Source organism: Gobio gobio, assembly GCF_949357685.1.
Source record: "Gobio gobio genome assembly, chromosome: 16".
Taxonomy (NCBI): Eukaryota; Metazoa; Chordata; class Actinopteri; order Cypriniformes; family Gobionidae; genus Gobio; species Gobio gobio.
Genome location: NC_137109.1, coordinates 24,585,013 through 24,601,233, shown reverse-complemented (window position 1 = coordinate 24,601,233; position 16,221 = coordinate 24,585,013). Strand labels below are relative to the sequence as shown.

Genomic DNA, 16,221 nt, shown 5'->3' with positions numbered 1-16,221 from the left:
ATAAAATACAATTGATTCCTCATATCGATTCCTTTGTGTGCATTTTAATATGACTTTAAAGCGCAAGTCAACTCGCAAGCTGTTTTCTGTTCTGCAAGCAGTATGTTTGGATCCGTGTAGCTCTTAAAGTGACAGCAGCGTAATATCCCTGCTGCCGTTTCTATAATAATGACAACAAATTCACTTGCTGTTGACTGAATAACTTTCATAACTATATTTTTAATCTAGATTTTATTCATAAAGTGCAGTGTTATTTTACATTTGATTGATTCGTATTTGTTCGATTGTTCATTTTTTAATTGTGAGTTTTTACTTTTCTTTAATAATGCTTGAAATTTATATTAGTTAGGCTAGTTGTTTTTTCTACGGTATTTTTAAACCATAGCCAAAACTTCCTTGTGTAAGTGTTCTTTAGCCTGCTGATTTTTGTTCAGTTTTTTGTAAATATTTTTATTTAGCTTTTTTATTTATATTTATTTCAGTTTTAGTATTAAATTAGTATTAAACTTATTTCAGTTAGTTGTCAAGGCAGCATTTATAATTTTCATTTAAAAGGAGAGTTCACCCACAAATTAAAATTCTGTCATCATTTGCTCACCCTCGAGTTGTTGATGGGCTCCATTGACTTCCATAGTATTTTTTTTCCCATATTATGGAAGTCAATGGGGTCCACCAATTGTTTGCTTACCGACATTCTTCAAAATATCTTCTTTTGTGTTCGGCAGAAGAAAGAAATTCATACCGTTTTGGAACAACTTTGTGAGGAGCACTACCCCTTAAAGTTTTTGTTTTTTCATCTAACATTTATATTTTATTAGATTTCAGCTTTATTTTAAATTACTATGGTTGCTTTTTAGTTAACAATAACACAGCACCCAATAATTACAATTCTGCATCATTTGCTCACTGTCATCAGTGGTTTTTCACTAATAATTTCAACCGCCACTGCAGCTCTCAAATCAAAAATGTCGCAGGTCGTTTTGGTTTTACGAGACACCTGGTTATGAGACACAAGAGAACCAATAATGTTTGATGTTATTGATGTCCAACCTGAAGCCCAGGTGCCAAATTTAATTTGATTTGAGAGCTGCAGCAGAGGTGAAGATTTTCAGTGAATAACTTAAATGTCATTCTGTTCCTCACTCAGAAGTTATACAAACCACTTCTATAGTGCCTTTTGTTTAAGCTTGTGGTCACTATGAATTGTTATTGTATGGAAATAACAGCATACAGAATTGAAACAATTGAATGAGTAAAAAAAGACAATTTGAGGTGGCTATCGCTTTAAGAAATTCAACCAAACTCTTTTAAATCTATGATTATTAACTCTGCCTCATACGATCCTGAAGCTAGATAAAGAAGCAGCCCAGTGCAGAGCTCTGATTCAAGGCTGGAATTACATCACTATCACAGGATAGTGGTTATTTACCTGAAATGTTCAATTTAACTGTGTGCTGTGGCTGGTGCAATTTACAGGGAGTTCACAGCTAAGACCAAACTGATCTGAAAGGTTCATTTGATAGTGTCAAGTTAAGAGACGAGGCTTCCCAATTCACACAGCTATTCACCACAACCGCAGTCCTCTTTAATGCTACGATAAGACATAAAGAGAATTTTGAAATTGAAAAAGTGCCAAGAAGGATACTCATATTTCTTTTTGCTTTAAGCCATATCGTTTTTTTAATAACAAAGTAATTTTAAAAAATGCCACATATGATTAAGCAAACATGCTGTGCACACTCTAAACAGTGTATAATTTCATCATGATACACTAACGTTCAAAAGTTTGGGGTCTGTAATTGTTTTTAATGTTTTTAAAAGAAGTCTCTTATGCTCACCAAAGCTTATTTGATCAAAAATACAGTAAAAACAGTAATATTGTGAAATATTATAATTTAAATCAACCATTTTCTATTTGAATATATTTTATAATAATATAATTTATTTCTGTGATGGCAAAGCTGAATTTTCAGCATCATTACTCCAGTCTTCAGTGTCACATGATCCTTCAGAAATCATTTTAATATGATGATTTGCTGCTCAAGAAACATTTCTTATTATTATCAATGTTGAAAACAGTTGTGCAGTTAATATTTTTGTGGAAACCTTGATACTGATGATTTTTTTAGGATGATTTGATGAATAGAAAGTTTGATGAATATTATTTCGAATATAAATCTTTTGTAACATACATATAAATATAAACGTTACAAAATGTAATACATTCTTATGTTGTAAATAACATTGTATATAATTTATTAACTACAATATTTGTTGGCCAAAATATATTTGAAAAATATAATTTTTTTTATTGCCTTTTACATTTTTTTTTCTGAATAATAATGATTTATTTAATTGTTTTACATTTTGCTGAAAATTCTATAAATGGCTGTTTAATGGCAGGTTCCATTGCGACAACTTACCCCATATAGTGTGAGAACATGGACCACTACTAAGCCATGTTATCACAAAAGGTCAACGCGTGTTTAATGAACTATGCCTTTTTTAAAGGGCACACAGAGATCAATCTACCCTGAGAAACACAGACTGCAATAAACTCTGGAGTGACAACTAGCCCCGGTCTCAAGTGTACGAACACACCATATAATGTATTATTGACAGCAGAAGATTATATATTGCACCCTCACCTTATACTGTACAAAACATTCCCATTTTTGGAGATCCTCAAAAGCTTGTTGTCAGTGGTAACCTCGTGGAAATTAGCTCCCTTTTCATTGGCAAAGAACAGATCAGGTTTCCAAATGGAGTCCAACATGGAGGGATCAAGGTCGAGGGAGTCATCGGGATATTCGCTGTAGGCCAGCCGAGGGTCATTCCACTGCTGTCTCAGGAAAATGTTCACTCTGTAATCCTGTGGTGCACAAAGACAGACACGTCAACCGATCAGAGGTGAGGAAGAGACACCAGCACATTTTATAAGCTAACATCAGGTTCAGGAACCTGTGAAGTTTCATGAGGACATGCTAGCACTTTTCTTTTTGGGGCGTTCTAAACTTAGTCCAGGTAAATTTGGCATCATCTGACTATATATTTCGCTTGAGACAATTGTTATTTGTGCAGGCAGACCGGTGAGATGGCCGGTGCGTAAAAGCAGACACCGTAAAGCAGTGGCATTTCGCCCCAACACACTGCCATAATTGTCAATTCTTCTCCAAAACAGGCATGCAGTTATATCATTTCAGGGAGACCATTAAACTGTCTGGCCAGTAATGTACCTTGGGATGACTTGGGATGATCCGCACGGCACAAAATATAGTGGATGACCTTTGCAATGGCAATCAGCTACAACATGCAAGGACATTTCAGGCCAATTATCCTAATGTAAGGTGACCGGTTCATCCCAAGGATTTCGAAATATTTTGATGGAGGAGAATCATCTGTCTCAGGTTATTAGATTTGCCTCTCGGAGAGCACGGCAAAAGAACAAGTCCCATCGATTTTACTTTGTCAATATTTCTCCTTTATGATAAACAGCCCACGGTCACTGTAGATGCAAAATGAACCCTGCAAAAACAACAGAGCGATACATAGCGGCTTCATTACCAGTAGCATTATCTCCCAATTACTCAGGTGTTATGTAAACACATCTGTTCTCTTCGGCAAACGGCCATTACACGCATTGAACATCACACGCATATATACGGCAAAATTAGTAAGACCTTTTGCTCTTGTCTACTGTGATTTTCCGACATCCATTACTACAACCAAACAGGACGCCTGAAGTCAAACGCTCCCCTTCAAACGTACAGCTAGTTTCCGACAGAATGATTTTGCAAACAAGCGAGGAGTGGGCGCACATTCATCAGCGCACACACAACTTTTTTCTCCTGATTTGATTTCTCTAGGCAAAGGAGAGTGATTTATGGCAACAGCCCACTCATAATGCGATTCAAGCCCAAGGCCAGATCCTATCCTGACGGTGACATATTAGAAAAAGTTTGCACGACTCTCACGTGCCCAACTCTGCTAACAAATGACGGACGTTGAAATGTACACGTTTGCTCTCTTGCTTCCTCAAGAAAATGAAAGAGCCGCCGAGCTAATTAAATAGCCACTCGCCTCTCCCATGGGCCCCTTGCCTTACAAAAAGGGTAAACAATTAGGACAGTGAAAGGCCGGGGGGGAACGACGGTCTCAGTAGTGGCCGGAGTCGGTCAGATCATTACTGGATGAAACATTGTTCTCGGCTGCCCTATAAGCACTAAAGATTTATCGATATTGCTCGCGTTACCTGCTCCTGCCCCTCCACCTCGCCGCCGCTTGCTCAGTGTGAACACGAGCATGAGCAACTCGGATCAATTCCGCTGGTTATGGAAGAAAGAAAGAGTGGAAAGCACTGCATTTGTTCTGCTTGAGGGGGTTCTGCAAGCTTCTGAAGTTTTGGACCTGCTCAGCTCGTGCCAAACAGGAAATCTTGGCATTAAAAGATATTTATTTTTGTGCTCATAGAGGATCGAAAAAGTATGACCTTAACCTGGTCAACCGTTGAAACGTCTTGCAATTGCATTTGCATCCATCTATCAATACATTGAAAACACATTAAAAAAAACTATATTGCCCTAGAGGTACTAATTGTAATTGTGGAAGTCCAGCTCTGGGTGTGCATATTCAATTCACCCTCTTACCATTACCATAAAAAGAGTTACCACTTAAGGACCATTGACCAGGAATGATAACTATGACAACTATTTTAGCGGTCACACTAGGGGTTGAACAATTAAGTGATGAAAGTCAAGTCGACGTCGACTAGTCGCTGATGACGTCATTGATGAACAAATATGACACAGTGCTGCCCACAAGGCTATTGCTCTTACATAACAGATCATTTTTATCAGTTCTTTCGTCTTTGGGTCATTATATTTCTCACAAATTTATGCTCGTTCTAAATCAGATACAGATAAAGTAGCACAATAAAGATTACATTTATATGAATGCATTAGCGAGAGAGCCTGACAGCCTGGCAGCGTCTCTCTAATAATAGTAAAGCTGTGAGGTTTTACTAAGAAATACATGCTAGAACTTTTCAGTTTCTAAGCTATTTTATTGATAAATCACAAAACAGTGTTTACTAGGGATGACAATTTACACAAATTCCCACGATCAGTCGACGTTTAGGTTAACCAATCAATCAATCAATCAATCAATCAATCAATCAATCAATTCACCCAAAAATGAAAATTCTGTCATTAATTACTCGCCCTCATGTCGGTCCCAATCTTCTGAACACAAATTAAGATATTTTTGATGAAATCTGAGAGCTCTCTGAAATCGTGAATTATTTGGGTTTGGTTGCGTGTTCTGACCAGCACGCATCTGAGGCGTTGGTGACACGTCCAATTAGTCGTTATATTTTATTAATAAATAAGTAATTTAATAAATGATCAATCAAATGATCTGTACTGCAAATAACTAATCTCACATGTGTACCGGTGGAGCTGGCATCTAATGGAAAAGGTTTGGTACTTTGACCAAATAAAATCTTATTGAAAGCTCACTTTTTAAGATATCAACCTCTAATGTAGAACACAATTTGTTTAGATTTATGGCTTAGATTTTCTAGTAGTTTTTGAGTTCTACATGTTTTATAGTACATATTTTATATTAAACATTTTCAAAAGCTTTTCGATTTCTATTGGTGCAATATAATCCCATGTGCAAAAATTATGCTCATTTCTGCTGCCTATTACCCCCTGCCATAGCATATAAAATATAATATCAATTTTACAACAGTACACCTGCCGCAATTATGCTGCCATACCCAGCACCACTATGCAGGTTCACAAGCATCACATTCATGCTGGTGATTTCTGCTATGGAGTGTCTTCGCAGAGAAGACTGTGACTGTAGTCACAAAGGCAAGAGGTTTCCATTGGTCCAGTATTATTTCATCAGTATTTAAAAAAAAAATGGACCTGCCAAAATGATTCTGCCCTCTACATCTCCACTGTACAGGAGACATTTCTGGCAGTGAAGTGTGTTTGATGAGAAGATTGTGTCTAAATATATTTACAAAATAATAAATATTGTAAAACATTATTACAATTCAAACTATTATAATATTTGAATGTACTTCAGCATCAATACTCCAGTCTCCAGTCTTCAGTGAGCCTTCAGAAATCTTTCTAATACGCTGATTTGATGCTTTAGTTTTAAATGAGAAAAATGCTATATAAAAGAATATTTCTCAGATTTTCTTCACCAAAACATTATAGGGTTACATATGTGCATCACGTTTATCAATATACTCACCATTGTTGTTTCAGCAATAGATCCAAAACTGTTAATAAAAATGTTGCATGTTACGTTCACAGGTGGACCTGTAGGAAAAGAAAAGAGAAAAACAACAACAAATAAGTTAAATGATACTGATAAGAAAACAGATTATCCTCCAAATTTTAATCTTACCAAAATTTAAACCTATTCTTTATTAAGAATCAACTACAAATACTAACTAAAACTTACCTGCTAACTGCTAAATAAGCACATTATAATTGCCATCTTGAAATCTTATTTTTTTAAGATACATTCTTAGCTTACAAAGAAGCCTTAAACTAAGATGCTATTAAAATATGGAGTAAAATGGTTTATTAGAGTAATCATCTCAAAGAGAAAGGATGTTGAGGTGAGTCTTCTGTGAAGACAAAGGCCAACAGTATTATTATTAGGACAAAACAAACCCTCAAAAGGAAAGCCATTGTTTCTCCCATTTCTGTTTTAGAAATATTGAAAGGAAATCTCTTATGCTGGTGCATTAATGAAAACCTGCAGTCAAAGAGACATGTGTATGACTGAAACCATACTTCTGCTGTAAAAAAAAAAAACAAGCGATCCATCACATATGGCTCTGTAAACACAGCGAGGGGGATATTTGGAGTGACACGGCGCTCATGGCCTCGTAAAGACCCTGTCAGGCGGCTCCAGACTTCTGATTCGGTTAGATACAGAGCTGCTGAACAGAATGGAGAAACCCTGAACCCCATTTCTCTGCCTGCTGACGAGCCACACACAGCATAAGGTGCTGAATGAGTAGATTACTGGAAAGAAACATTGCAATCTGCAAAGTCCTGCACAATTTATTAGGCCTTCTATAAGACTGAAGTGTAATCCCCGAGAAAACTATTACCTGGAAATAAATTTACCTCATATGTAATGATTTGACAAAATTTTTTACACACAATTGATAGTGTTGAGCCATCAGAATTTTCATAAAAGAAGATCATAGATAGTCGGGGCAGTTCCATATTTAATTTTAGACAGGAATTAAAATTAAGCTGTGAGGGATAAAAATGCAGTTTGTTCATTGTTTAAACGGTTAGTTCACCCAAAAATGAAAATTCTGTCATTAATGACATGTCAGCCCAAACCCGTAAGACCTTTGTTTTTCCTCAAAACACAAACTAAACTATGAAATCCGAGAGTTTTCTGACCCCTCCACAGGCAGCAACGTCATTGCAACTTTCGAGGCCCAGAAAGGTAGTAAAGACATCGTTAAAATAGTCCATGAGACTCCAGTGGTTCAACCTTAATGTTCCGAAGCAACGAGAATACTTTTAGTATTCTTGAAAGTTGCAATGATGCTTCTTGATGTTGCTGTCTATGTGTGATTCAGAAAACTCTCTGAATTCATCAAAAATATCTTAATATCTGTTCAGAAATCCTTGCGAGTTTGGAACGACATGAGGGCGAGTAATTAATGACAGAATTTACATTTTTGGGTGAACTAACCCTTTAATAACAATACTGATTGTTCCAGTGACAGAATGTCTTTATGAGAAAAAAAAAAAAAACTGTCTGTAGACAGAAACTCCATAAAATAAATTTGAATGTCTGGAGTTTTGAAAATCACGTGATCTAGTACTTTTATACAATACGTGCCATTGTAAAGAAAAGCAGCCTCATTTTCATCTGTGTTGAATTCAATAGGCAAAAGTCAAAAACCTGACTAAGGTCTATATTAGGGCAGAAACAACACGTCAAAGTAATCAATTACATCAATTATGTACTGTTTATGTTCATCCCTAATCCAGTCACGCTTCACAAAACAAAACTCTAGAGCAGATGCTAATGGCTAGTATGGCAGCGCCACTTAATACATTTGCATTCATACAGCGTTTTTTTTTTTTACCAGCGTGACAACCCCATTCTATAACCCAACTGACACCTGTACATCTTCAGGACTCAACTGTATTCTCAACAAACCTGTGCTGAATGAACGGATCCCAATGGGCAACTAGTTGTCTGTCACGTCATATAATGTGAGAGCCACTGTAAACTGTATAGCCATTAGCATCTGCTCTAGAGTTTTGTTTTGTGTGAAGCATGACAGGGGATTAGCGATGTACATAAACAGTTCATAATAATTGACGTAATTGATTACGTTGTTCCAGCGCTAGTCTATATCTTACAAAGGCAGTTCCCTTCTAAGGGAGCATCCTAACCATAATCATAAGCCATATAATTAGCATTCTGCATGAAAGACTCAACTCGTAATTGATTTCAATAGATTTTGACGTTAGCATGTTGTTAAGCTAACACCACAATTATCTAACAAGCATAAAAATAAGTAGTTCAGCAGAATTAATGATTGTGTGCAATGTAATATTTCCTTTTAATCGAAATATAGCATTATGTTAAGGCGTGGGCGATATGACCAAAATCTTATAACATGATGCGAGTAATTTTATTTCATGATACCGATATTAACGATGTAGTTATTTTTGCTTTGAATAAGGTTATGTTAAATTTTTTTTAAAAACCAATAAAATTTTCATAATTCTTATTATTTTCAAAATAATAAAAAAAACTAATACTAGCTAAAAAAAAAAAACAATCTTAGACCTACCTGAAAACTTCAAGCACTAGAAATACTACATAAAATATATAAAGTTATCAAAATGTATAAAAAAGCTTTACTGTGTAAATCGCATATACATTTATTGTTATTAAAGTTACAAAAGCATCAAGAGCAGTGAGAGATTTTCTCTCTTTTTGTTGTTTGATTAGCATTAATAATGACGGTAAATTTGGATGCTGTCACTTTAAGACTGGCTGCACGATCCACTATACTCGTGCGTTGTTTACTCTGTTTACTTGCAAATGCATGTCACTTTGACACATAGGTATGCGTCTTTAACCGCTCAAGCCCAGTTATGTGGCAAAAAGCCTTCAGTTCAGTTTCCACACACTCAGACAGAGCAGCAGCTTCATGTTGAGCTTCTCTCAGACAGCACAGAGCACGCGCATATACTGAAATGTTTGAATTAAATTGCTTCTCTAACTGTTTAAAATAACCTGATTTTCAACCGCAGTGCTTAAAAATGCATGCAACGATAGTCCAAAATCTCTACTGGGTGACAAATTTCTACCAGTATATCGCCCACCCCTAATTATGTACAAACCAACATTGCTTTGTCCGCCATCTTTGATTTCACTCATAGTACATTTTCGTTCTCTGTCAAGGCCACGTGCGATGTTGCCTCACAATTTGGCTTAAACAAGGTTTCTTAGCATAATTCAGTTTCCTAGCTTTTGAACCAGACTTTGCCTTCATAGGCGGCTCACTAGTTTTGGAACCGGCTCAAATTGTATCATTGTCAGGCAGTTCCTGTTTGAGCCTCTATACAGCGTCAAGACCCATAGTTGCTCTTGGCTTATTCTTTCCACTGGGTATTATACTGGCTGTAATCATTTGTCTGTTCTTGGCTTTCCCTGCCGTATGTGACGCAGCGCAGAGGAAATCTAATGTCCTCACCCCCACTGCAGTTCATTTGTGAGCCCAGCCTCCAATAAGGAGAGGAGAGAGAGAGAGAAAGACAGAGCTCATTAACTGTCAGGAAAGGGTGAGTCATCGCCAAGAATGATTTGCTTTGCCATGTTTTTGCCAAACAATCTGCACCCTGCTCTCCTAAGAGTAGCTCACTGCAGAGGGAAGCAAACACCGGCGAAGGGACGTTCAGGTTATTTATACATTTTTCACTCAGCCGTCTTTCCCAGCAAATCAGACCTTAATTTCTGAGCCATGCCTCCACTCTCATCTCGTAGAGGTGACGGTAGTTTAGAAGCCTCACACGTTTCACTGCGCTTCTCTTTATTACACAGACAAACAGGACACGCGAGTCGCAAAGATCAGCCTCGTCTTTCCTAGAGCTCATCAGAGACAGAGAAGGAGAAAATGAGGGAAGAGTGCTTTTCCGTACTGTATTGACGTTATTGCACACTTCGGTATTTACAAAGAAAAATCAAGACATTCTGAGAGTCATTATTGTGATTAATTTCATGCATAAACAGAACAATCATTAATCAAAATGTCCCTTGGGTAAGTATAACCTCCTTAGAAAGCCCATAAATTACGTACTTGCCACAGAACAGAAGAAAAAAAAAGAAAGAAGGGAGCGGAGACCAATTACTTCTTCATAAACCAACAACCACAACTCATCTTTACAGTTACCAGTTTATGGTCATTCATTAACAAGGTCCATGTCTAAACTGATCAATACCAGAGTCTATCTCTTTACCTAGCAGCAACTGGAGAATGATACCGCCTCAAAAGCCATTAGTCTGTTTTACGCCGGTCAGCTGGTGAGAAAATGGTGCACGAGATGTTTTACCCAGAGGACACTCTCAATGCGGGAGCAAAACAGATTTATTACAAACAACGGGCACTTAAGATGCCTCCCAGGTAAGTGGACCACCACAAATGAAAGTGTCTGATATAAATAAAGAAAGCTTAATGATATTGCACATGTTAAAAATTGAGCTGCTCTCAGCAGAAATACAATGGCACAGAGGCATTAAATATTTATATGGCTTCGGCTGTGCCTATAAGGTCTTGGCAAGGCAGTTTTCAATTGGAGTGAGATCCACTGGTAACAAAGGGACAGCAAAGTGCCCTACCAGCTTTTCCATGTTAGCACACCTCACTGAATCAACACCGGGGCAAATGTCAAGGGCTTCCTCTTACTCCTCGTGCAATGACACACGGGCTGATGCTGAGTAAATCTATTGGCATGGGGCAATTTTCAATTTGCGCTGCTCTAGTTACAGTGACAGGGTAAAAAAAAAAGAGGTGTTAAGCTCCAGTGAAGGAGATGAGCTTCTTTATAAAGAGTAAAACGGGAAAAAACAAATAAATCATGTAGCTACATAATCCAAAGTCCATTTCTATTCAGATTTTTTGTTTGTTTGATGTGATGACGGTGAAAGTATCAGGGGAGTACAACAACAACATCAAAATAATACAAAAAAATATATATAGTATAGAAGAAAGTATATAATACTATTAAAAAAATAATATAGAAAATATAACAACAAAAAAGACAGAATAGCTTCAAATAGAATAGTTTTTGAATACCGTATTACAATACTACAGAGACAATACTGCAATAGACCACTACTAATATAATACAACAAAAAGAACATGGTATAGAATAGTACAAAAAACAGAATACTACACTAGAATATAACAAAAACACAATGCAGTACAGAATAGCACAGAATAAGAGTATGGTACAGAATAGTACACAAACAGAAAACTATACTAGACTACTTCTTAAAAAAAACATTATACCATGGTCTGTCTGAATACTAGGGATGCCACAATTCTCAATATAATATTGAACCGTTCGGTACGGCATTCACGGTTCAATACGCACTTGTGAATTGCGTTTTTTTCGGTTTTGCATTTAATTAATTATTTTTCTACAAATTCTAACATTTGCCTCCATCCCAATACTGAACAACGCGACATACAATCACATCACACGTTAGTGGTAGAGTTATACTCACGGAACACTATAGATATCATATTCACAAACAAGAAAGTTCATTATTGGCCTGCGTTTTAAAGCCTTGCCGGCTCATTAGCGTGCACGGTTTTAACATGCGCTTTTCTGAGCGCGCGCACTAAACACCTGTCAAACACGTGATTACTGAACTAAGTAGTCGTCTTACTGCGCTAATACTGTCAAATACACACAAGGTTAACATAAACACAGTCGGTTATTAAGTAAAATCGCATGTGTCTGTATATTAGATGCACAGAGGTATTAAATTGACAGCAGTGCCATAATGAACACGCTGTCTTTAAAGGGACAGTTCACATCTCAGATAATGTCATTATTAACACACTCTAATATTGTTCCAAACCTGTATTCATTTCTCCATGACAGAATTTTCATTTTTGAACGAACTATCCCTTTAATGTTAATACAACAACAAAAGACAAAGAGAAAATCACTCACTGCTCTTGACTGAAAAACTAATACAAAGAATAAAGAGTATTGCAATAAAAAATAGTATTTTTTCTCCTTAACCTTGCTGTTCCTGTCGCCTAAGAATAGAATAACAAAAAACTGACGTGACAAGCAATCAGAACCGAACCGAAAACCGTGGTTAAAAACCGAGGTATGTATTGAACCGTGGACTAACTGTATTGTTGCATCCCTACTGAATACTCAAATCTGATTGGCTGGAAGTTGGCAGCCAACCGTCCCTGTGGCGTGGCTGGTTTATATATACATATATATATATATATATATATATATATATATATATATATATATATATATATATATATATATATATATATGTATATATAAACCAGCCACGCCACAGGGACGGTTGGCTGAACGTCTGATGCATATGACACACATTTCTGGAAACACTTCAGGAGTTTTGAAGTTGTCACCTGATCGGTTGAAATCTACAGGATGTCTGCGAGACGTGCGTGTTGCGTTCTTTAACGGTTCGCCTGGAAATAAATGCTGTGACGCCAAACTCCCTTGTGGAAGAAGAACGCCGTCGTGTTTACAACTGTGACAATGAGCCATAGACCGTAAAAAAATATGGACGACGCGACTTCATTGACTTCCGCTGACCCGAGTTGAAGCTTTCGTAGGCCCGCACACGGCGCTGACATCTTGGGACCGAGTCTGCGCAGTAGCGAGTAGAGAGCAGGAAGTAGAGGCGCGATTATCAAAAGCCCACCCACACTCTCACAGATGCAGAACAATTCATTATGCTGGTGTGAAATAAACAGTTATAGAAATGTAGAAATTAAAGCTAAAGCTCCAATCTCCTCCCAAAAATACAGAAAAATTGTCCGTTAGTGCCTCAGTGACAACTTCACTCAGAGAAGCCGTCAATCTCAGCTGTCAATCATGATGTCACACCCCCCGTTTTTTAGTATCAAATAACTAACTAAAACTAAACTTATTTAAAAAACGAACACTTGAAATGAAATCGTGATAAAAACTGCCTAAAATGACAGAAACCATCTTTAGGAAACAATTATTTGAAGTGTAATTTAATAGTTTAGTGTGTCTCGCGTCCATTCTAATACATGGAGAGGTGGGGTTTAGGAGCTATACTGGGACCAGTCACCGGGGGGGCGATCGAGGCGCGGAGGCTTCAGTTTCTGAGAGGAGCACTACAGGCTTGCAATGAGCGCTTACCAGGATCAACTAAATACTGGATTTTCAAGAGTATGTAAAGTTCGCGGCTCCATTGTTGCAGTAAACTTAATTTGTATATGCTTGCCGGCCTATTATTACAGGGACAATTTTCACGCCCCTAAAAATGACGCGGAACAAAACGAACTGTGATTGGTTGTGTTACATATCAGTCAAACGTCCTCTTGGGCGGTCCTCGACCAATGAAAGCTGAGACCTTCTGTCGTCAGTCTGAAGTTCTGGCTACGCGAGAATAAACACACGTTTCACCCCCCCTCTCTCGATAATGAATTCAAATAAATGCTATAATTCATTAATTCTAATAAATGTAATCTTATGCACTACTTTATCTCTGTGTCTGATTCAAAGCAGGCAGAATGCTAGATCTAACAAGCTGTATCTGACGAAAATAACAGTCATTTTTATCCTTCCGGTCAATTGCGCTGCAAACGTCAATAACAGCTTGAAGTTGTCAATGTTGGCAAATGACCATGGTATAAGCGCAAAAATCCACAGCTAGCTGTGCATTAAACCATTTGAATGCACCTCCGCTTCGAGTCGGGTGATTCTTTGCCTCCACGTAGTGCAACGTGTCGTTTAATGCACTGCTAGCCATGGATTATCCCTTACATATGATATAGAATATTACAAAAAACTAAATACTATTTTAGAATTCTACAAAAACAAAGCATAATATAGAATAAAAAAAGAATAATACATGAACAGAATATAGTATAATAGTAAAGAATATAGTATAGAATAGTGCACAAAAAAACAAAGTACTATACTAGAATACTCTTAAAAACAGTACAAAAATACTTTTTAGAGTTCTAAATTCGAGAGAACACTATACCCTCCTGGGTGCCACTGTCCACGTACAGGACATTATATTTTAGTGAATATCTCTGACACAATAAATATTACAGTTTTATGTTCAGTCTGGATGTCCTGTAAAGAGCACATTCAGTTTCACCAGGACAACAACAACTCCTTGGTCTTTCAAAATGACTGAATGGTCAAACTTAGCACTCTTATGGAAAATGATCACATTTTGTAATATTTTGTTATTACCTTTTAAATCTGACAAATTTTCAAATAGTTTGTTATAAATCAACATATCAGGAAAATGTTATTAGGTTTCTAATCAAAATATGACTTTCTGTTATAAAACAGGGCATAGATTTCATACATGTCCTCAATAGAGGACACCCAGACTTAAAGCATGTTTATCAGGCATTTTTAGGAAAGAAATTACATATCAATATTCCTATAAAATATTAGATATTATTATTAAAATGTTGCCAACTATTACTCCCATATTACACTTTCATATTACATGTTGCTCCAATAACTCATAAGTATGCAAATTAGAGATGGTTTATAGATACATTGCATTGAATGGGAAAACCCATGTATGGCCATTTTACCCACACATTGCATTAAGTGAAATGCTATATCAATTCATTCCATTTTGTTTTTAATAACATAGTTGAGAATCATCTTTAAACAAAGTTTGTTTCTTATGCTCTAAACAATGTAATGACATAAAAAAAAATACTACATTCAAAACACTTTTTTTTCTCTGGGACTACTACAAAAACAAACAAATCATTCGAAGCATAAAAAAATGCAATATAGCACAAAAGGCCCTGAAATGTGTTGGCAAATGACTACGACAAAATGTTCGACAATTAACAACCTGGTCAATGGACATAAAAAGCAGATATATGGATCCCTGACTGAAACATCATTTTACATTCTGTGTGTTTTCTACTTGAAACAACCCGCTCCAACAAAACCAAATCCAGATTGAGCAGAAGTCACAGCCATCCATCACTCCAGGTTCGGTTCAGCTAGAGGCGACCCTAACCATTAAGGGGATTGTATTAAAATTCATAAGAGTCGGACAGCAGCGGCTCAGACAGGGAGAGATGGCCGTGCAGTGACAGCTAGTTTCAGAGAGAGTGTCTGAGTTAGCATTGTCACATGCCTATAAGTAATGACACACTGCTAAATTACCAGGATCTCTTCCTGCCCCTGAGGCTAGCATCACTGATAGGGGAAACATGACAGCCTTGGAGGAGGGAGGCTGGAGAGAGAGACATAAATCAATAGGAGGGCTGTGGCACCGAGTCCGGAATGGGGAATGAGTCGACTACAGTTTGATTACACTGGATTACCTGGGTAGCTTCAGCTGCAGAAGGCATGAGATAAAGCGGTCAATATTACAGCGAAATTGATTCACACTGAGGTTAACTGATGGTTTTAATGATATGAGAGACCGTGTCAATTGTTTCCTTATACTCTGTGGCTATGCGTATGAAATAATAAGATTAGAGATAAGAAGAAAATTAGATTAATATGATGAATCTCTAATAAACTGACCGACATCTCAGCTGGCACTTCTTTACTGTCCAATCCAGATTTCACTGGCCATTATATTGAAATTCGAATGGAGTCATTTACATATTTCAGTAACATATATAGTCCTACCAGTGTTGGGGAGTAACCAGGTAAAAGTATTAACGCAACTAACTAAAGCACTTTTTTTTAATAGTGTGAAAGTAATTCAGTTTCTTTTTCATTAACAAGCACCTTTTTAAACTGTGTAGTTGACAAAATGCTACATATCTCTGTTGAGCAAAACAAAAGTAATAATCAAACCTATTCTACAAGAATGTATTTTGCTTTCAAATAGAGTTCAAACATTTTAGCAAATCTGTCTGGTTTAGACGATTTATTTTAATGAACC

The 16,221-nt window shown here is 36.9% G+C and overlaps 1 protein-coding gene across 1 annotated transcript in view; it reads right to left on the bottom strand.

The window, feature by feature from the left end:
* glra1 (glycine receptor, alpha 1) overlaps nt 1–16,221 on the bottom strand; it is a 61,824-nt gene that overhangs the window by 25,515 nt on the left and 20,088 nt on the right. The window contains exons 4-5 of the mRNA XM_079838241.1: nt 6,271–6,338; nt 2,649–2,872 (exon numbers count right to left, since the gene is read on the bottom strand). Coding sequence (XP_079694367.1) covers nt 2,649–2,872; nt 6,271–6,338 — 292 coding nt within the window. The remainder of the gene's footprint in view (nt 1–2,648; nt 2,873–6,270; nt 6,339–16,221) is intronic.